This window comes from Aphelocoma coerulescens, chromosome 6, assembly GCF_041296385.1.
Source record: "Aphelocoma coerulescens isolate FSJ_1873_10779 chromosome 6, UR_Acoe_1.0, whole genome shotgun sequence".
Lineage (NCBI taxonomy): Eukaryota > Metazoa > Chordata > Aves > Passeriformes > Corvidae > Aphelocoma > Aphelocoma coerulescens.
Genome location: NC_091020.1, coordinates 30517245 through 30539127, shown reverse-complemented (window position 1 = coordinate 30539127; position 21883 = coordinate 30517245). Strand labels below are relative to the sequence as shown.

Here is a 21883-nt window from a genome sequence, read left to right as displayed (position 1 = left end):
TCATGTGCAGTTCTATTCTTTATGAACTAAACTGCTTTGCAGCAAGACCTTTTTTTTTTTTTTTTAACCTGTTCTTTTCATTGCTTGCATTCCCATGTCAACTCCTCTTGGCACTTTCTTTCTGTAGCACTGTACAACCACTTGAGCTGTATTTGCTGTACTAGTGTGGTTTATCAGTGCTGAGGATTTCCAGAAGATGTTCTTCTGCTTCTAAGGGTTCTGTCATGACAACAGTGGTTATATTTTTGTGTTAAAATTCCTGCTTACCTATCTCCCTATGTTTGTGATGTTTTCTGTGGATAATCCAAGGATCCCAAAATGTCTGTCTGAGTTCCTTGTCCACGAGGAGCATTTCCCCCTTTGCCTGTACTGAGTAAGGGAACTCTGATCTCTCTTCATAGCAATTCTCCAATTTCAGCCCAGTGGTGCATTTCTTTTTATCATAAGGGCCAAAATGACCAACCTTGCACTGTGTGCAGTGATTCTTGGTTTGGAAAGTAATCTTTTAAATGTTGTCTTTCCTGAATCTGAAACACTGTGCAGCATCAACTCTTGAGTTTCTTTGCACTGAGAACCCAGATTGCTCAGTCTGACATCACCATCTGACCTCTCAGTATTTTCAGCTGTCACAGATGCTTATCAGATGGCTGGGAGAGGATGCAGTTGCTGATTTGTCAGGTCTGGCATAATCCAAGTGTTTTATGCAGCTTGGGCTTTCTCAACACACCCTTCTCAGCCGAGATGTCTGACTGTTGGACCCACAGTAATTCCTCAGATCTTCCAGTTGCCCCATTTTTTTTTTGAACAGAACAGCTACAACTGCTGTCCATAGAGTCCCTCAGTGAGTAAGTACTCTTGCTTTGCATCTGAAGATATTGATGAGGTAGAAAAAGAAATAGGGAATTTTTGTAGTGAAAGAAGAAACATACAATATATACAAAAGTAACAGTGATCAAATTTCCCTTTTCCACCAGCCCTCTGTGAGTGGTGTGAGGGTTGGCTGGGCCAATTCCCAGTGCAGCACTTTGTGCTGACGTCCAGGGCTTTTGCACTACATCTGCCACAGAGACCCGATCATTTTTCATTCTTTCATTCTCATTCCAGAATGAAAGATCACTTTAATTTCTGTGGTTTTCAATTTTGCTCAGTGCCCCAGAAGGTTTTATATTTTCTCTGTACAGTAGGTGATCTTTGACTTCTGTACAGAGTTTGGAGTAGAATTCTTCCATCTAGTCAGGTAATGGAGTTCTGCTGCTTCTCCTGTTTGAATCTGGACATCAGTGGTGAAACTATAGTGGTAAAACATTTAGCAGACTTTTTCTATGTTGTAAACGGCCTATTTAATTAAATTATGCTCTTCACATGACCAAATACTTGCACTTCTTGCGCTTTTTTTCTAATTGCAGGCTTGACCATAGCAATTTTCTGCTGTCATGTTTCTTTCTGTTGAAAGAAAAATTAAATTTTGCACATCTTTTAAATCAATGAAAGGATGGGAATTTTGGTGTAAATGAAAGGAGTATGTTTTGCTAGTTTTTATCTGACCTGTACGAAAACCTCAAATTTCTGTCAGTGTGATGCCCTCACAGAACTTAATTGTTGCAAAAATGCTGTTATCTGTCATTTTCTTCAAACTTTGAAGAAAAAGGGAAAAACAAAACAGCATTCTGCTAAATTTTGAGTTGTTTGTTGTTTTCTTTTTAAAGAGACACTATGAAGAAGGTAACAAAGCCTATAAACTCTGATTATATTAGGTGAGAATACGCTTCCAAAACTGTGCCATAAAGTGGGCACTTTTCAATTTGTAGGCTATAGATATCTCTTTAATATATAGTTATGTATAATCATGTCAGTCTTTATGTGCAGCCATCTTACAGGCTACAGCACCTTTGTTTGCATATTAATGGAGATATTGTTCAAACAAAAATTTTCTTAATGTAGCAGCAGTTAAAATTTCCCCTCTGTCTTTCTGAAATTGCAAACTGAGCTCCAAACTCCAGCATGAAGAGCTCTTTAAAATTTTCATGTGTAGTTGGGCTGTCTTGTGATGTATTTCTTCACCTTTCACCAGGTTAACAGGTGCTGTTAACCTGCTGTAAGGTGAAATCTCAATATGGCTCTTTGTTTTCCTTGTGACTTTCATGTTACAATTCTAGCTAAAAATTGTTCTATTCCTGTTTTGACCTATCTCATGTGCTTGTTTTTCTATCCAGTATAGCTAAATAGCTTCCGTGCTGGTATTTTGGAGGGACCATAAGTACCCCTGAAAAATTCCCCAAGAGTGTGTCTAAGTGATCAAAAGCAAGCTTGAGAGCTGTCACAGTCACAAAGGTGTTTTCCTGGGTTGGCTTAATTTTACCAGTTCTAATTATTGGTGGAAGTTGTCTTCAATAGCTTTACTTAATTTTCAAAGTATATTTACTACAAATCTCCACATCTGAAAGAAGAGGTGCTTTTTTGATTATAAATATTTAACCTAGAAATATTATTTAACAATGTCAAGATAAACAGAGAAAATTGACATGTTTTTCTGACAGCTTTTGTCTGTATCATCTAAAGAGCTGTGTAACACATCACAGTCACAAATAAGATACTTTGGATGAGAACTTAGAAACTGTTCTTGTCAAATGTATATAGAAGGTTGAGGGGGAATTATAATCTAACAGCTCTTTTGAATGACTAAGGTTTGTTAGAAGTTTTTATTCCAAAATATTTATCTGCCTCCAGCTACTGTGAGATAAGCTGTGAACAACTTGATTGTTGTTCTATAGCCTAAAGTTTATAGTCTGATTTTTTTTCCTTTTCTAGTACTGATATCAGTCTGAAAAGCTTTGTAGCCTTCTGGAATAGGGTATCATGCATGAAGAACCACTCTTTCATTTGTTATAAATGTTACAAAAATCACAGATCAGAGGATCCCAGTTTAGTGAAATACAACTGTAAGCAGTGGTAAACTGTGACTTTAATCTACGTAAGAACTCTCTTAAACCAAGGAGAGCTTTGCATTGTGATGTTTAGGACTAAAGTGGAAGACTCTGGTGGCTGTTCTTGGTCTTCTTAAAATAAAAGACAAGTCCTTTATGGAAAAAATGCCAATTGAACACTTTGTTTAAAAACAGAAAACCCAAACAAACAAACCCAAAACCAAACCAAAACAACAACAACAACAAAAAAAAAAAAAGGAAAGCAAAGTAGGAAAAAAGTCAACTCAAAAAAACCCCTTAGCTAAAAATTCTGTTGTATTTTACATTTTTGGAGTTCTTCCACTAGAGGGTGGCAGTGGCTTTCCTTTGCTGTAGGGCTGTGCCTGTGCAATCTGTTCCGTCTGGACTTCTATGTGTACATATTGGTACTAATAGTGTATAAATGAAGGATGGGGAGTTTAATGTGATATCTGGGGTATATGTAATGGTATTGCAGTTCTTACTATTGGCTTTTCTCTTTCAGGTTACTGATCTTTGGATCCTATGAAAGAGAAACAAATGTTCATTGCACAATGGAGCTGAGCAGTAATGTTTGGGAAGAGAAATCAAGAAGTTCTATTAAAACGGTAAAAAAGAAAAAAGGGTGTCATCATTGCATATTGCATGCAGTTTGTCTTGTGCTCCTGGTACATCATCTAGAAAGTGTGTCTTTAGGTAATCAAATGGGTGATATAACAGGAAAAAAAAACAAACCCTAAACGTAGCAGACCAGTTAGTTTTTAATCCATTGTCAAATTACCACGTATGGAAAACATCGCATTCAGTTATCACAACTGTGCTTGAAACTATACCTGGTTTGAATATACTGTCAGCTGTCCAGCTGCATTAAAACAAATAGTGGAAAATAGGCATTTTATAATGCTGTTATATTTGGGTGGGGCAGTGTTTAGAAAGCAGTGAGTAAGATTCACCTGTCTTTGCCTGGCCAGTATTGTAAGGTAGTGTTTTACTAATTATTACACTTGATAACATGAGTTTAGCAGCATACAGCCTATAGATTGCCTGCCTTTTTGTGTGTGTGAGGGTGAGAATGACCTTCCTTTTGTATCTTCAGAGAAGAGGTGTGATGTATGAAAGAGCCTTTCAGTTTTACATTAGAGGGATATTGTGTTAGTAATCAAATTGAATTGGGCTTGTGCTGAGCAATAAGTAGCGTGCTTGTTGAAGAAAAACCCCCGAAGCTTTAAAAAGACTTCATGTTAACAGTTGGTTTCATGTAAAGAAATCACTGGAACAAAAATCCCTGTCCTGCATTTTACCCTCTGCTGAGTGCAACTAGCTTAAGCATGTGCCTTTGTTATATCTGACTGGAGTTGTGTTTGGAGACCAGCATCATTTTCCACTGGAGCAGCAAGAATCCAGAATTTCAACGTCTCATTCAGTTTTCCACCATTAAATTCCCCTTTGCATTGGTTCTAAAATCCTTCTAACAAACACTGTGATACTTGTTTCCAGCTTACTGTATATTATGTTTTGCCAAAAAGGGTATATGGCTGAGTAACATCTGTGTATGAAAACATGCATGGATCTGCAGGGTTGATGCTCTGGCAATGAAGGTGGCAGTGCATTGATTTACCAGTACACTCCTCTGCACAGATAAGGCTGTGATTATTTTTAGGTGTTGAGTAGCACACATTCTTTTACACTCTAACAACACAAGAGGAAAGGAAAAACGCTCTGTAGGCACTGTGGCACCAATGTGTTTGTGACAGCAGATGGCAGTAAGAGTAAATGAGTGAGGGTGGAATGGCTGCTTTTTAAAGTACTCAGGCAGAGACTCTCAAAAACTCATCTTCTGTGTCAGCATCTAAAATGAAATGGCAGTTTTTAAAAATGTCTTAAGTGTTTGGAAATCTGGCCTGCAGTGTACGGGAGGGTTTTCTGTGCAGTCCTTCATTAAGCATGTTCAAACACTGCCAGAGAGCAGAGACTCCTTGGTTGGAGTTGCTGCATCTCGAGTTCAACTGGCACTGGAGAATTCACTGTGCTCAACCACCTTGAACTTGAGGCCACTGGAATGGTGGCCTGGTTTAAAGATCCTGCTTTTAAAGGTCTTGATGTGGTACAATACAGAAAATTAAAATTAGCAGCTTGCAGAACTACTTGTTGCTTCTTGATTTATATTCAACAGCTGTAGTGTAATCATGGAAATCTCTTTTCCTTAGGAAATCAGGTTACCTTTTCAAGCTAAGTTACGAAATGTTAGGACATCTCACCGAGTGGTAAGAGTATTGCCAAAGATCCTCAACAAAGTAGGAAGTGTTGCTGACACATTTAGCACTGGAACTTTTTTTTTTTAAGAAATATTAACTGTGTGAGTAGTTAAATAGCAAGTTATAATGAAAAAAAAGTGATATTTTTCCAAACAAGAAGTTTACTTCTATCCTTAATTGTGATTATTAGTCCTAATGCAATATTAACCATGAGGCAGCAAATACTTAGTATCTTTCTAGTATTAAATCCTTATTTTAATGCTCACGTGTGCAATATTTACTCAAGATGAAGTTAGAATGAGTAACAACTTCAGAAACTGTGAAGAAGAAATGGCAGACAAACTTGAAGTGAAAAGTTAAAAGATATATTCTGGTTTAAAAGGATCTAATTTATACAAGCTTCACAAAGGCATGACAATACATCCTCTGATTCAGACTATGTTCTACAATGTTCCTGAGGAAAATTCTCATAACTTTCTATACTTCCTGACATTTTCATTCTTTTTATTGTGCTGGTAGCAGTGATAAAAGATTAGACAGATTTAATACTTTGTAATGAATTTTGGCAAGACTTTAATCTGATCCCAGAATTTATGGAACATTAGTAGATGTCACAATTGATTTTGAAAAAAGCTGCTGTGTTACTGAATATTTCTGGAGCATTATTGAAGTGTCTATTACAATACAAAGGTGTCTCAGGCTTATGTTTCTCAGGTCTGAAACACCAGTAAGACTTCAGAGAGTGATTTGGCACATTCCTGTGTGAAACATTCTTAAATATCTTAATTAGTAGTACATGCTGCTGGAATTAAACGTTAATCAGTGCATTGCTATGTAAAAATTATGTATGGCTAGGATGCAGTAATTAGCATTAGCAGCATTGGATTACTAGGCAGGTGTTCCATGGTTAAATAATTAGATATGTCTCAATAGTGAGATACATGCTTGTAGATATGAAGTGGAGGCTGTATCATAAATGTGGATGGTTATGTCCATTGAACTGCCAGTCAGCAGTGCCAGATTGATTTCTACAAACAAAAAGAATTATTCTATTTTCACTTGGAGCACATCTGTTTAGAGTGACCCCTGGGCCCTCTTACCCTCGATGAGACTCTTGCTGTGACTTTACCTTTGCCAGCACTTCCTGTATAGTGTTGTGAAAGAACAGCATGATTTTTCAGCAGAAATCAAAGTTTCTCTATGCATAAGAGGGGAGAATATAGTCTGCCTTCTTTAGAACTGGCAGAAGAATGGACATGGAGATGAACTCGAAGTATGAGTAGCAGAGACCTGAGGTACCTTTGTAAGTACCCTGTGCATTGACTGCTGTGTCTTGACTGCTCTGTGGATGCTGGTGCTTTTCTCTGGATCCACCTCTGTAGAGAAGAGTGGCTCAAAAGTATTGTTGTATTGAAGTGAGAACCTTGTTTCTTACAAACTGCTCTGCCCATCTTTGTAGTCATGGTTTTTATATACATCCTGATTTTTATGATAAAGATTAAGTAGTTTTCTAGAAATTGCAGAAACTATTGCAAAGAGATTGGTATCATCTGATACTCTTATACCCAGAAAACATATGTAAACTGTAATTGGTTTGTACTTTTTATTGGTTGTAAGAATCTATTTAAAGTAGTGAGGAGAGGTTCTCAATTGCACACCAAAAATGTATCTGTTCCAAGTTTTCTCTTAGTATTTTTAATAGAAATTCAGGAGCACAAGACAACCATTATTGATCATGAAATAATCAAGTTAGATAACCCAAAAAAAAGAAGGAACACTTTTAAACTCTGGTGTCAGCTCGTTGTCTGAGGTGGTACTGTGAGAAAAGCCCTGGGTTTGTATTTCTCCACAGTTTCCTATTTCTACAGGCAGTAAGTGTTGAGGCTTTTTTGTTGTTGGTTGGGTTTTTCATTACAATTTTTGTGGAAATCCCTTCTGTAAATATTAACTTTAGTGATACTGAAACTGCATTTTCATATTCTGCAAAGTAAAAATTTCCATCTAAAATGCCACGTCTGGTAGCCCATAGGATTCACTCTTGCAGCAGTTGTCTCAGGAGCACACAGATATCTTCTGAAGTAAACTAATAATAGAAAGAATTAAAGAATTAAGATAAACATCCCAGTGCTTTTTTGTGAATACTGCTTGATGTTTTCTCCAGTTCATTCTGAACATCGTGGTCAGCACTGGAGTAACTCCAAGGAGATGACCTTTAACACCATCTTTCAATCTTGCACTTTGAATTTGTTCATAGGTATACCTAGAAATATATAGGCTGTGATCTCCAGGCTGGTTGGTACCTGTTTATCAAAAAGAGCAGCAATATTTCTCAGCTTTTCATAAAACTAAATTTCCTTTATCAGGGATTAAGGGAAACTTAATGGTATTCCACTACCATAACATATGAATCTAAAATGAAAAATAATGTAAATCAAATCCAGCCCTTCTGAAATGAGTTGCCTGAAGTTACTAAACTATAATGTCAAAATTTAAAGCAACTGTGAAATGTTAATTTGTAAATACGTGGAGTTAAATGCCTCACAGTTGGCATTTCAGTGTGCTTATTTTACAGCCTGCCATTTCAGCATTTAATCCTATCAAAAGAAAGGAGGAGGATTAAAGCAAGAAAAGCTTTTTGAAAATGTCACTTTTTATGAAAATTCATGATCTTGTAAAACTTGGTAATATTTGTAAATACAATGGGGAATAGTTCTGAGATTTGTGCCTTACATAATATTCTGTAATCTGTCTTTCAAATAAACTTGAAGGCCATCAGGATTTTTTCAGTCTCATCCTAAACATTTAAGCTTTTTGACTTGGGGCTTCAAAAAGCTTTACTGTGATTTAATGAACAACCTCCTGTGAAAATGCACTGTAGTTCTTTATTGCTTAGGGATTGTTGAATATGAACATTAAAAACCCACACCAAAGCCCCACTGACAGAGGGGTTTATTTCAGTGTATATTCAGATAGTTCTTTAGAACCCAATGTCATCATTCTAGTCACAGTCTGACCTGGTACTTCTTACCTGCTCATCAGAAGCTGTTCTGTGCTGCATCCCTGGGCATGAAGACCCTTGCTGGGGCAGGCAGAAAGTGGAACTTGCCACACTGCAGCATTTGGCAGCAGGCCAAATACTAAATGTATCTATCATGTGCATCCAAGTCTGGAGCTTCCCTTCCCTGCACCTTTTTCTCCCTATGTCCAAATTTGACATTGTGATCTTTCCCTGGAGTGCTGCAGAAATTGACTGCTTGCAACCAATCTGACTTGCTGAGTCTCAGATTTAAAATAGTAGATGAAAAGATTCATGGATGAAATCCATTAATTGAGTGAGAAGAAGCTGTGCTGAATAGTGCTTAGTGCTCTCTGTGTTCTTGAACTTCCAGACCCCCAACTTTGAGAGCTGCCAACAAGGCTAATTCATGATACTTGGGTTTAGGAGGAGTTCTGCAACCAGATACTTGTATAGTGAAATAAGTTTGATTTGAAGCCTCTTAATTCCACTTGAAATCTCCATTAGATTTTGTAGCCAAGTTGTTTTGCAGATGCCATTGGTGATACTGTCTATCCAGCTGGAGTCTTCCAAGCTGATATTTTGCAGGGTGTTGAACTCCCTGAAAACATGGCAGTGACCTCCTGACTCTTCACAGAATTGTGAAAGGGGCTCCAGCCTTTTAATTGGTTGTGTTGGGTGAATACCCCATAGTAAGACTTCTCTGTATGACTATTCTAGGACAAAAGTTACATGAAACTTCAGGCTTGCTCAGGATTAGTTTTGTTTCTTTAGTACTTTTTACAGAGCTGATATGAAAAGAATACTCATTTCTGCTGTGGTTTTATGCATGTAATAGCCAACCTGTAGTACAGGTTCTGAGTTACCTTTCATTTGACTATTTTATATATCATCCTGGTAGTACCCAGTTCAAGTGGCAGTTGTAAGCTTTTCTTGTCATACTTTTTAATGTACACTTTTATGTTTAAATATATATAATAAGAAAACAGTAAATTATACCTTTTCCTTAGAAATGCTTGTAAAAGTAAACACTGTTTCAGAGTGTCACTAGATGTGGTACTGGTGACTCTTTTTTTCCTAGTCTTGTCACCTGTTCTGCAACCTGTCCAAATGCTGAATGCAGTAAAGAGTTTTAAGTGGGTTTTACAGCAGCTGTCTTTCTCATTTGCAGAGAAATTGGTTTACAGTGATAGCTGATCTTGCTAAATAAATAGATGGCTGATGCTCGAAAGCTAACTTAGTTTGTATAAACAGTATGGCTTATTGTAAGAGAGATAACAGTGTTTTATTGACCAGGGCACACAGAGTGGTTTCTGGGTAATTCAGTATTTCTGGAATGACTTTTTAAATTATTTTGTTACATCCTATTGCAAAGTTGCATGGCCAGATAAGCTGGCAGCTTCGTTTGAAGGCTGCCTCACATGGCTGGAGTGGAAGGGGAGGGACTAACTTAAACACAGATATCCACAGCCACCTTTGGAAAAATAAGCTGGTTCTATTCTTATTGGTTTGTAGTTTGTTTTCTTCTTTAGCCATCCAGTTTACTTTTAAAATACATTTTCTCTGATAACCTTATAATAGCTAACCTCTGCCTAGCACAGGCTTTTTCTTTTCAGATTGAGAGACTGGGATCTGTTCTCACTAAGGAGGTAGTAACTGGATTGAAGCTAATTTATTTATCTGTATGGATGTTGTGATGATGTTGCAATGTTTCCCTACCAAATCAGGACCTCATCAAGTTGGGCATATTGACAGATGCTTTCCTTCTGTTGGTGAACAGTTATGTCTCCCAAAATAATGAAGAAAGGGAGTCTGTGCTTGAATGTGTATTTACTGACCAGAAACGTTTTCCAGAGAGAAAGCCTGGGAGTGGGTAAAAAGCTGTGGAAAAGAGGCTCATGGCTGTGCATAAAAATACTTGTTAAGAAATAGCAAGGTACTGGCACTTGGTGCTCATAGGCTGTCCTAAAACCAGTCATCTTCCAAAATCTGTGTGAGATATGTGCAGGTTTGACACACGACAGAGTTGCAGAATTGTTCTGACTGCGAGTTGCTCAGTGGGAACTTGCCTGAGCATTACTGCCACAAGCAGTTCATCATCTGGAAGTTCATCTTGCAGCTAAGGAGGAGAAAATTACACTGGAGTTTCTGCAGATTGTCAAAGGATAGGCAAGTGCTTGTAGTTGTCACAGAACAGCTGATGTTTAACTTCTGCCCTTCAGGAATCTGATACTGTCCTTGCTTCCAAGTATAAACATCTCACCTGTTTATAGACTTTGGAGGGCATTAGTAGCTACTGAGATGACTGTACAAGAAATCTCAGCTGCTTGGTTCTGATTCCTATTTTTATGTTTACACTGGCTAAGTTAACAATTACATTAGCTTAAACAAGAGCATCATCAGGTTTGATACCAGGAAGAAATTTGGAATGGCGATTTAAAAAAATATGCTTAATTAATAACTATAAAATAATTATTACTATTAATTATTTAACTAATAAACTTACCAGTCTTTAACGTAGGTATCTGATGCCCTTCAATGGGATAGAAATGAATTTTCATACACCACAAATAGTTGATGTCTAGTCATTTTAAGTTTTGTGGTTCAAGTGTCAAAATACAAGCATAAAATATACTGAGTGACAGCAAAGCCTTTAATTTTCTGGGAGGAATTCCTTATTCTGAGTACACTCTAATGTATTGTAACTATTTTTATGAAGTCAAATGATTTAAGCAGTTCAGATTCTTGGACTCAAGGTAATGCAGTGTTGTTACATGTGTCACATCTTGCCTTCCTAGAATGTAATTATTTAACTGAACATTATCTCAAATGGACTATTTATCTTTTCTTTCTTTCTCCCTCTTCAGTCACAAGCTGAACCAGAAATTAGATGCTTGTCTCAGTGTTACAAGTCTTTTCTAGTTCTGGTGGAGCTCAACACGTGGAGGCCACACGGAGTGATTGAGAACAATGCTTGGTGTGTTTACGTTGTTCCAATTTCCACTGGTTACTGCATTACCAGTTACCATGGCTGTTCTGTGTCTGTAGAGTAGCAGGAGTGAAATCTCACTTCGTAGGCAAAAGTGAATATTAAGATAATTATCAGTGCAAGATAAGTGATTCTTAATGATGACCAAGTATCTTAAAAATAGTTTCCATAGTTTAAAAAAAATGTATAAGCAGAAATGTTATGAGGCAAGTGCAGTGCATGTTCTCCCAGAGCTCTGTAACGATGGCAGAGAGCACTAAGAGAATAATGTGAGTGGGCAGCACAGCAATTGCCCTGGAAAAGCCTTGGGGATCAAACCTGGAACTGCCGATTCCCGTCACACAAATGAAATGACTAAAAGGTCACCTGGTGTATTAAGGTTAGAGGGAGCAGAGTGATGCTCTGCAAAGGCCACCTGCAGATCAGAAGTGATCAGGAGTAAATCATCATCAGAAAATGGAGCATTTCCCTTAATGCAATCTGGTAAAAGGCTGCCTCTGTCAGAATTTGGGTGAGATAAATAGAATTTATGAACTATGAATGTCTTCACAGATACTTTAACCAAAAGTCAGTATATTCAGATCTATACTTATGTCATCCCTTTCCATTTTTAGATGGAACAAATATCATGTCTGTGCACCCTCAGATCCATTTGATGTTAATCGAAGCTATAGATTTTCCCTGGCTGAAGGAAAGAAAAAAACCTAAGTCCTTAGAAACCTGAGGCAGATATGCAGAAATATTTGTGTGTTTTGTTTGTTGGAGCTTTTTTAATTATAAAAGCCATTAGAAGTATATATATTATAAATATGCATATGCACTTCTTGTGTAAAAGTAACTGGATGCACTTAGTAAAATATATATATAGATAAAATGAAAAACATCAGTTTTTCTACTTCAGTTAAATGTAGATGGAAGTCTGATGCATAACAAGTTGACCATACATTAAAAAATGTGTGTACTTGCAAATACAATAAATGATCCTTGAGAAATTGGAATTGACTTACCTGAAGTTCATCAGCACTTATAGCTCCAGTGATCTATAACAGAGTCAAGAAATAACAAAGTTGATATTTAGAGAGCAATTGCAGAAATCTGTTTCTAGGTTCCACAGCAGTTAAATCACACATCTGTGGGGAATATATCAGGAATAGTCTGCACAGCAGCTTGTAAACTAAAAACAATCACTTTATATAACTATGTGAGCTACATGTGAGGGGAGCATAGGATAGTATGGAATCTTTAAAGTGCCTGATTAATGTATGTTATCTACAGGTTTGAGAAACTCCCAGGAAATATGTGGTTGTACTATCACAAACATTGAGCAGCTGGCTTCAGCAGAAAAATTGGCTTGATTTCAAGCATTTCTTTATAAATATATATATAATCCAAGCATTTCTTTATAAATATATATATATATAATCCAAAACAAGATTAAAATGGTATCTGGACAAGGTATCTGTTTGGTTACTAGACTAGAGTCAGTAATTCAGAACAGAAGGGAAGTAATCTGGTCCCAGCTCCAGCGAGGTCAGGGCTAAGCTGGCTCAGACCTTCTTCCTGAGCACAGTCAGGCAGTGCTTGTTGATAAAAAAGTCTTTTTTCTTCTAATTGTATTTTCACTTTTGCTAAATAGTCCATGACAGACTATACTGTTGCACAGGAACGGGAGGGCAGCAGAGCTATCTGAACTGATTGTGCCTAGTTAAAGAAAAATAATTCACAAAAAGACTAATTAAGTCTTCAGACTAGCCTAAGAATATATCTGTAGGCTTGGCTTCAGATGGAATAAACTTTCTTTGTGTAGCAGGCAGTCCAGCCTAGAGGCAGTTTTAGCCTAAAAACTCTGAATTAAATTGCATCAAGATGACACCTGAGGTACAGACCTGCTGGAGAGAGAAAGTAATATTAAACTTCTTCACTTTGGCTACAGTGGGTGTATAGCCAAGACATGAAAACATCTATGATGGATTTTTATTCCTTGTAAAACAATATTTGAGAAAAGAATTCATTTTTTTAAACAAGTTTTTTGCCTAGCTTGATAAATGTTTGTATTTCCACTAGAGTTCCTAAAGCTTTAGCTTTGGAAGAGAATCTGAAATAGCAAATATTCTGAAAATGTTTGTAATAACTAGGAGCAAACTTTTGGCTGCAGTTGGGAGCAGAGGCATTCAGATTCTTGCCAACTGCTGTGTAGAAGTATATGAGGAACCAAAAGTCTTGGTTGCACATGACTGAGATAACCAAGAGTTGTAATTAATTGCTGAGCTTTAAAAATAGCTGCTAGGAGGAACAGATTTTATGACAGGTCATTAAAGCAACATTCCCTCATATCTAATAATTGTAATGAAAATAAATGAGATTTATCATAAAATTAAGAACATGATTCTTGCTAGGGAGAAAAAATTTACTTCTACAGAGATTTGTTTTATTTCTTTTAACAGATGGGAGTAGTAACCTATAAAGGCACTGGAAATGTGTCCTGGACACAATACACACTTTTCTGCATGTTCAGAAATAATTTAGTGGAGCAAAAGGCTCTTTTTTGATTTTGCCAAATCCTCAACCTGGTGTATAACTCCTCAAATGCTGAGGTACGTATTTGAAGTCTACAGCATAACAGACTCAAGGAATGCTGCTGTGGCAGCAGGAAGAACAGTGTAGGGAAGGATGCTGTTTGGGTCTTAACAGATTTTACCCTGGCCCTCCTTTTCAGCAAAGCAGTGGTAGAACAGGAGAGGTGCAAGCAAGTTCCTTTCTCTTTCTTCTCTTCTGTCTATATCAGAAATAACTCTTTGACATTGCAATTTGGCACTCTTCTTTATTTTTTATGTTTTCATTTTATTGGGGAGTAACTTTACCAACCAGCTTCTGAAAGAAATTCTTCTTCCTTTGGAAAGCTAGATTCTTTTTGTCTTGCTATGTGCTTTCCTGATGACTGGTGTCTAGCAGTTCTACAGATTACTAGGTAAGATTCAGGTGTTATGTACTGACAAATGCAAAGTTCAGGAGTATAAATTTCTGCTGTCAATAGAATGGATTGAATTTTTTTGTAGGTGGAATTTCTCTTGAGGCATCAGCATAAACCCAGAATAGGAGAACAGTGGTTAATTTTTCATTACAGAAAAGTGAAAATTTCGCAAGTAGATCATGAACTTGAAGTGTCCAGACATCTTTTTATGTATCTGTAGGTATCATGCATTTCTGCCTAGCATTTATTAAAGAAAGAATAGCAGTTGAGAATGCTGAATGAGCAGGCAGCCAGTAACTATCAGTTGGTCAGAAATACTTCAAAGCAATGCCTTCTGTAAGAGAGAGAGTGTGGCTGATATGCAAAATGTGTGTGGGTGGTGCACTATAGATGCAGACAAGCTTTTTTGAGTTTCTATCACTTCACCTCTTCCCCAACATATATTTAGTTCCAGTTTTCAAGTATTGCTGCCATTTATCTTGAATATTGTGTAATGTGACTGTTGGCTAGAAGTCTTATCTAGTGTAAAGATTTATTTTTAATTGGTTATTGTTAGGAGTGCAATTTTTTATTTAAAATTTTCAGAAAATCATATTTAGCCACACTACATTGAGGTAATTGTGTCAACTGAGTGAGTGTCACTGAAATCTGGAGGCGTAATTTTGATATCCATTTCAAAGTGTCTCAGTGCTCATTGGAAGAGTCTCGTCTTTGTATTAATTTAGCTATGTCTCCTTTTTTATTCCTCTGAGTGTCTGTATACCTGTATAATGCCTTTTATATTTTTTTTTACAAAAGCAGTTATTTGTAAAATAGACTTTCAACTTCTGTTGGAAAAGATGTGTTTACCCAGGCAGAGACTTTAGCCAAGAAGGTGGCCTAGCTTGGCTCTAGTCCTTGTTACTCTCCTTGGCCCTCCATCCTCAGAGCTTTGCTATTTGTATGGGGTTTTTTAAGCTGTATTTATTTCTCAGGCATTGTATAGTGTTGACTGATTCTTTGTTCAATTTTCAATTAAATGAGTGAGTTGTGAAATCTTTGGAGAAGGTAATTGGCCACAGTCCCAAGCAAGCTGGATTTCCAGTGAAGGAGGAGAGAAGGGGGAAATGGAAATAGAAGGATGTTGAGTTATGAAATCTGGTGGGAGAAGGGCCTGTAAAGTGCTTGCTACTTTACTCTCTGTGTAATAAAACCATAGCTCTCTCAATAATTATTAGCAACTTACTAATTGATGTTAGCATTATATTCAGATTATGATCCTTGCATGCCATTTTTAACCTGAGACTGCTTTCTATGCAAAATACTGTTTCAACTCAGAAACGTGTCCTTGTATGAAAATGGCAAAAAATAATGATGCTTCTGCTGAAAGTATCTAGATTACAGTTAATTTTGATGTTTGTCTGCCTTAATAGTGTAGACTTACCTGAGGTTTAATTACTTTGTAATGCTCTTGATCAAATGGTATGAAAGTATGTAAGTCATAGTCTGGTTTTGTGGACCTCAGGAGTTCATGAAGAAGGGCAAGCTGTGTATGGTGAACACACATGTTTATTCATTATGATTTTCTTTGAGCATTGCAGGCTAGCAGACTCCTAAAGTAAGCATTGATAGTTTTGGTTTTTTAGCTCCAAAATTGTCTTTATTTTTTTCCTTTTTCATGCGAAAAAGGCAATTCTTTTCTTAATATAGTGTAATATATGCATGGAGGTCTCTACCAAATGTAACATTGTACACAAATAATTGAAAAGCTGAGTTTAATCCATTGGTTTCTTGGTAGTTGATGTAAATTAATTACATTTTATTAATCAGGGGTCATGGGAATGGGAAAATTAGAAATCTTTTGCCATCGTAGTGCCGCCATGGGTTTACAAACTGCAGTTTTCCAGTCCAGGTCTGATTTTTTTTTTTTTTTTTTTTAGTTCCATCTCCAGTCTCCTTTCCCTTCCCATCTCTATATATACAGTCATTTTGCCCCTTTATTTTTTTTCCTCTAAACTCTGACTGAATGTAATTTTTCTGGTAGGTTTTTTTAGTGTGTTGCAGAGGTTATAAAAAATATTGAACTCTAGTGGGAGGAAAGTGGCTGTATAATATTGGGAGTAAGCGGATAATTAAATTTGTAATTTTGTATCCTGAAGCTTTGCTACTAAAAATTTTGTTGGGTTTACTCTTTTTTTTTACTGTGAGATATTTCATCATTTATCACACTGCACATTTGTGTTTTCTATAGAGTCCTAATGTCTTGAGCTTGTAGGTTTTCAAATGAAGTATTTTTAAGAGCATCACTCTAAAAGAAAAACCTCAGAGTTTTGAATACTTAGTACTGAACGTGCCATTTATGAACGATGCCTTTTTTGTCCTGTTTCACCAATGCCCTTATGGTGATGATCAAAAAAGTATGGCAGCGTGGTCTGAACCAAGTATTCAAATTATTTTACAAGTTTTCATCAGCTTCTTGGATGCAATTTTCTTTTTTTTTAAATAAAGGTCAATGAAATTAAGTAAGCTGAATTATTCATACCTTCTTCAGTATGATTTTTTTTTTTAAAGTTAGATTTGTTTCTCAAACATTGTACAGTATTGACTAATCCTTTGTTCGATTTTTCAATTAAATGAGTGAGTTCTGAATTCTTTGGGAGAGGTAATTGGTCACAGTCCCAAGCAAGCTGGGTTTCTGGTGACAGAGGAAAGAAGGGGAAAAGGGAAGTAGAAAGATGTTGCTTTACGAAATCTCATGGGTATTTTTCATATATATTTCACCAGCTATCAATAAAATCTGTTGCTAATTTAAAACTAATAGAGCATAAAACCAGAGTGTATGAAGTTATAGCAACTGCTGAAGTAAAAGAAGTTTTTAAGCTTGACATAATTTCCTATTCATTCTTTCACTTACCTTACCAAAGGGAGATGAGGAAATGGTATATATTACTTCCCTGAGCCAGAAGATAAAAAAAAAAAAGGTCAAAAGGAATGAACTTTTACTTCCACTATGGGTAGTGTTCTGTTCCTCTTGTAATTTTTTTTTTGTTGTACTCCTAATAAGCTGTTTCTGGAAGAATATTTATTTTTAGCTCTTTTACATGCTTTAGTGTTAGTGGTTTGAGATCTAAAATTGCTTTCTGGAGAAGATGTAGTTACACAAATTGATTTCTTGTCATTCAGATAGCTGACTATAGGGAAAGGAAATCCTACTTTTTATTAGGAAGTTATGGTCACGTTGATTGCGTGGAGAGAAAACTTCACACAAAGATCCCTTCTGTGAAAAGTTCAGATGTTTGGATTTTCATGAAGCTTTTTTAGAAGCTCAGTTGTAAAGCTGGCTGGAATGTGATTCTAATTTATAGCTAATGTTCCGTTTCTAAATCATTCTTTGTAGCTGTTGGGAATTGATCTTTATGTGCTTAAAAAAATAATCTGGATTATTCTTCAAGTGCAGAGGAGATAGAGCTGGGTATTGATTTCTTTTGCAAAGTGAATTGTCAGTATTTGACTGAGTTGATGTAAAGATATTTTCAGTTTAATAGTTGTGGCAATTTTTATAAGTGATGGTCAGTAACAGAATGAAAATCTGGTTTCTAGGTGTGCTGTTGTCTTGGTGCTGCTAATTAGATGTGACATTGAGCTGCTGTTTCACTGCCTGCCAGCGACTTGTGCCCTATAACCGTAAATAAATTGATTTAATGTGATGTGTTCAACAAAATAACCAGAAATAGATGTATGGCTGTGGAAATCTTTACTGGTTATATATTTGTGTGTTTATACTGCAGTGTTTTGTCCAGAATTTAATTGAAAACAACTCAGTGTGGTTTGGCTGCCTTTCTAGGTACAGAAAGATTATTATATACAAAACCTTGGCCTTCTTGCAGGAGTTACTTGGAATACATTAAATACAAATCCTCATTTTTTCTGGCCATGGTAATGCAGAATTTCAGAAGAAAAGTGTGGATCTGGTTTTACCAGGCAGAGGGTGGGGCTGGGGCTGTATGCAACAGAAACTTCATTTTGATACAGATGGGTCTTCTATTTAATCTCTGAAGAGCTGTTAAGATCATGAATCATTTTACTACATCTGCTTTAGTTCCTTTGGGTTTAGCTAGTTCAGTGGGAATGTGGGAGTCTGAACACTCACTGGGTCACGCAGGATATTGTTCAGGCTTGTGCTTTGCTTTAATAGCCAGCTAGCCATTAATGTTGATGAGAAATGTACCAGTTGCCAAGAAAATAGTGTGTTTATGCAGTGCAGAAATAACAAACTGTTCTCTTAACTTCTATGGTATTTCAAATTGTGTGGTTATGTAGGTTCTAGGTGTGTGTGAGATCCCTATTGCTTTGGCTGTGTTATTGATAAGAGTATAATTTGTATTATCTGCAGTCATAATGGTTTGTTTGTGAGAATGTAGCTTTTCTGTCAGGAAAGTAACTTCTAAGCCCTTTAAAATGTTACTTTTATGCCCATTATTGAAATCTAAAAGTGACTACTTTCTAGTGCATATTAATTACATTGTATATCTGGTTTCCATGGAGACTAGCATCTGTGATGCACATTATTGTAATTGCAGTGGATAATAACTTTTTGTATTTTTAGTTTTGATGGTGATATCCATGTCAGTATTCAGATAGCTAATGCTGCTGGTTCTGATAATGAAAATTGCCAAGCAGTTTCTCTGTGTGGAGAAAACTTTTCACTATGTCTCTTATTTCCATTATCAAGAACCTTACCTGATAGTCCAATATTTTGAGCTTATTCCAGGAAGATTAATAGTAGCTGTTTTATCACTGTTGATTAGGTGCTTCCAAGATATATATAAGTAAGTACTATTTTAGAGGGTTTACTTTTAATGCATACACTTGAATGTTTTCAGGTTTTTTGCTTCCACCTTGGAAATGAACAAAACCCTGGGTTGACCTCTCATGTGCACTTATTCACAGTGCCTAAACTCACAGGTTTTCATTAATCTCCTTTATCTGTGATTTGCAATGCAGTGATTCATAACAAAGTCAAGTTTTTATTGGTTTGATGTCACATATGGTATTATTTATGAACTTAGTAGCCTTATTTCAGTATTTCTTTTTAGACTACCTGAGTTTTGCACAAAATATTTATGTAATGACCAAGTAATGCTTAAGCAATATTGGAGGAAGCCTTTTTCCTATCAAATACTCATATGGTGATATAACATTAGGAAAAAAAAAAATCAATCTTTTCCATTTCGTCAGGGCCAAAGGAAATCATCAGAGTTGGGTTTAATAAAGACTAAAAGGATGTCAGTGAGTAAGAGCACTTAAAGAAAAGCTACGTTGATGTTTGTGCTAAATTGCTCTGCAAAGAGCTCCACCTAAAACTGAAGGCCTGTATTTTACCTGCTTTTGACACTTCAAAGTTAAATGCAGGTTTTCTGCTGCCTTGTTTGTCTTTAACTCCTCCATTCTTGTCCTGTAATTGCTGTAAGAATGCCCCAGCAATTCATGATAATTGCTAAACAGTTTGCTTTTTGCATGTTGTGTAACCTGCTTCACCCTGCAATTGGAAGGTGCAATTTTTTAAGCAGTAGCTTAGCTTAAGAGCACCTGCAATGTGTCAGAAGTACTGGGCAAAATAAGATATAGCTCCTCATTTTGTTCTGTAACAAGCTTGTTCTGGATTTTGCTGATGTCAAATGTTTTCAGTGCTCATCAGGCAGACATGCAGATGTTTAATTTTACTACAATGAATTGTCACATTTATTTTCAGACAAATAGCTCATGATAGTGAAGTTAGACATGTGCATAACATTTGCAGTATTGTGGCCTTAATGAATTACTATTTTAAATATGATTTTGGTCCAATATGTAACTCATTTCAGAATGAAATTACAGTCATATTTTGTAACTTGTATTTTTTGGGTTTTACAAGCTATCGTGTACACCAGAAAATGAGTCCCACTGCCTTGCTATTTAAGATGACTAGTAAGAAAATATCAAGACCTTTATCCATAAATACACTTCTTCCTAAAACTAAAACAAACCAAACAGGAAAAATGCGATGTTCATCTGAGATCGTTGTCTCCCCGTGCACAGACCACAGTTCACTAGGCTACAAAGACTAACAGAAAAACTTCCCTTTTTTCACTGTTTTATTGTCATCAAAAATCTGTTGTTCCTAATAATCCACAAAACAGCTGGTGGCTATTCCAGACCTTTGTAGGAAAGCAGAGGTAGAGAGTCCATCAAGCCTGATGTGTCTTTCTGTGCCACATTTGCTGTACAGACTTTTTCATCAATAATGCTGTTTGGGTTTTAAAGAGAAAGTAATTTTGTTAATTAATTTTAAATTAATTTTACCTTCTTTTACATTTTAATTAATTTTGGCGGCCAAAATGTGATGTACTCATTAATGGGAAATTCTGTCTCTTAAAAACTGCTGCCAGTATAGCTTGGAGAAAATCCTATGTTATGCTTAAAGATACTTTAAATGGACAAGATTAAAAATGGTAGAGAGTAGTAAAAATATTAGACACTCTCAAAGCAACTGAAGTGCTGCACTTTAATATTAATATACCTGAAATAACTGAGCAGTACAAACTTCTCTGTACTAAGATTTAGTGCTGTCTCAACATCAAACTCAGAGTGGGCTAATTCATCTTGTGCTGACTAATTTGACATCAGAACACAGACCAACATGCTTAAAGTCAGCATATATGTTTCAATGTTTTGGTCAAAGAAGAACATAAGAACCAGTCGCCTACTGGCCATTTCCAGATGCCAGTAAATGTAACAAATCTTTTGAAGGCAAAGGTGTTTCATGTGTGTGTTTGGGGGGTTGTTGGTTGCTTGCTTTTGGGTTTTCTAGCTCTTAGTGAAGGGGAGAAGCAATGGGAAAGTGGTGTGGAGGTCATGTGCATCATCTGCTGAGATGAGGCACTGGGAGAACAGTAAACACAATTTAAAAAAAAAAATCTTTTTCTGGAACTGAGGTGTTTTTACAAGTTAAAAATGGTCTTTTAAAGGTCTAGTGCTATTAGGACTCCAGTATTTCTTTCTTAACTTTATTCTGAATGTTTTAATTTCTGAGATTTTAACTTAAATGGTGCCTTTCAAAATGACCACGTCATTTCTCTGCTCTCAGCTCTCAGAACTCCCTTTAAGAAGTCAATGGCAGTCACACAAAGCTTGCAGAGATCCTTGTGATGGTGGATGAACACGAGTCAATCCATTGTATTAGAAGCGGGTCATTTTACAGAATTCCTTTATAAAGGAACTTTAATATTCATTCAGTGACACTTATAAAAGATACCAAGGTGTAGCCAGTCCTATAAGGCTGCTCCAGCTGATAGGGTATGGAATGCAAATATATGTCAAAAATGCAGAAATTGCAAAATGGGCAGTGTTGAATTAAAGGAAACAAGCTGAAGAACTTATTTTCTGATATTGCAAACCTTTGTACTAGAAAAATTGTGTGAATAATTAGTCTCAAGATGATTTTGAGTATTGGCTGATTCCTTTGTTTTACTGATGAAAATTGTTTTCAGGACAGAATGTGTTTTTCAGAGGTTTTGGATAGAAAGGTGGGCAGTTTGAAAAGCTGACTTTTTTTTAGGGGATTAAGCAAGTGAACATCTGCTCAGGACAGCTGTGAGTACAGAAAACCCTCCTGACTCATGGGCTTTCAGCACAGAGTAAGAGCTGCAGTGGAGGAAAGCAGAACACCAGGTTAAGCAAAAAACAATTAAT

General features: G+C 36.4%; 1 protein-coding gene across 2 annotated transcripts in view; it reads left to right on the top strand.

The window, feature by feature from the left end:
- PDZD8 (PDZ domain containing 8) overlaps positions 1–21883 on the top strand; it is a 53421-nt gene that overhangs the window by 18389 nt on the left and 13149 nt on the right. For both annotated transcript variants that reach the window (XM_069020122.1, XM_069020123.1), the window contains one exon: positions 3448–3550. In XM_069020122.1, the coding sequence (XP_068876223.1) occupies positions 3448–3550 (103 nt within the window). The remainder of the gene's footprint in view (positions 1–3447; positions 3551–21883) is intronic.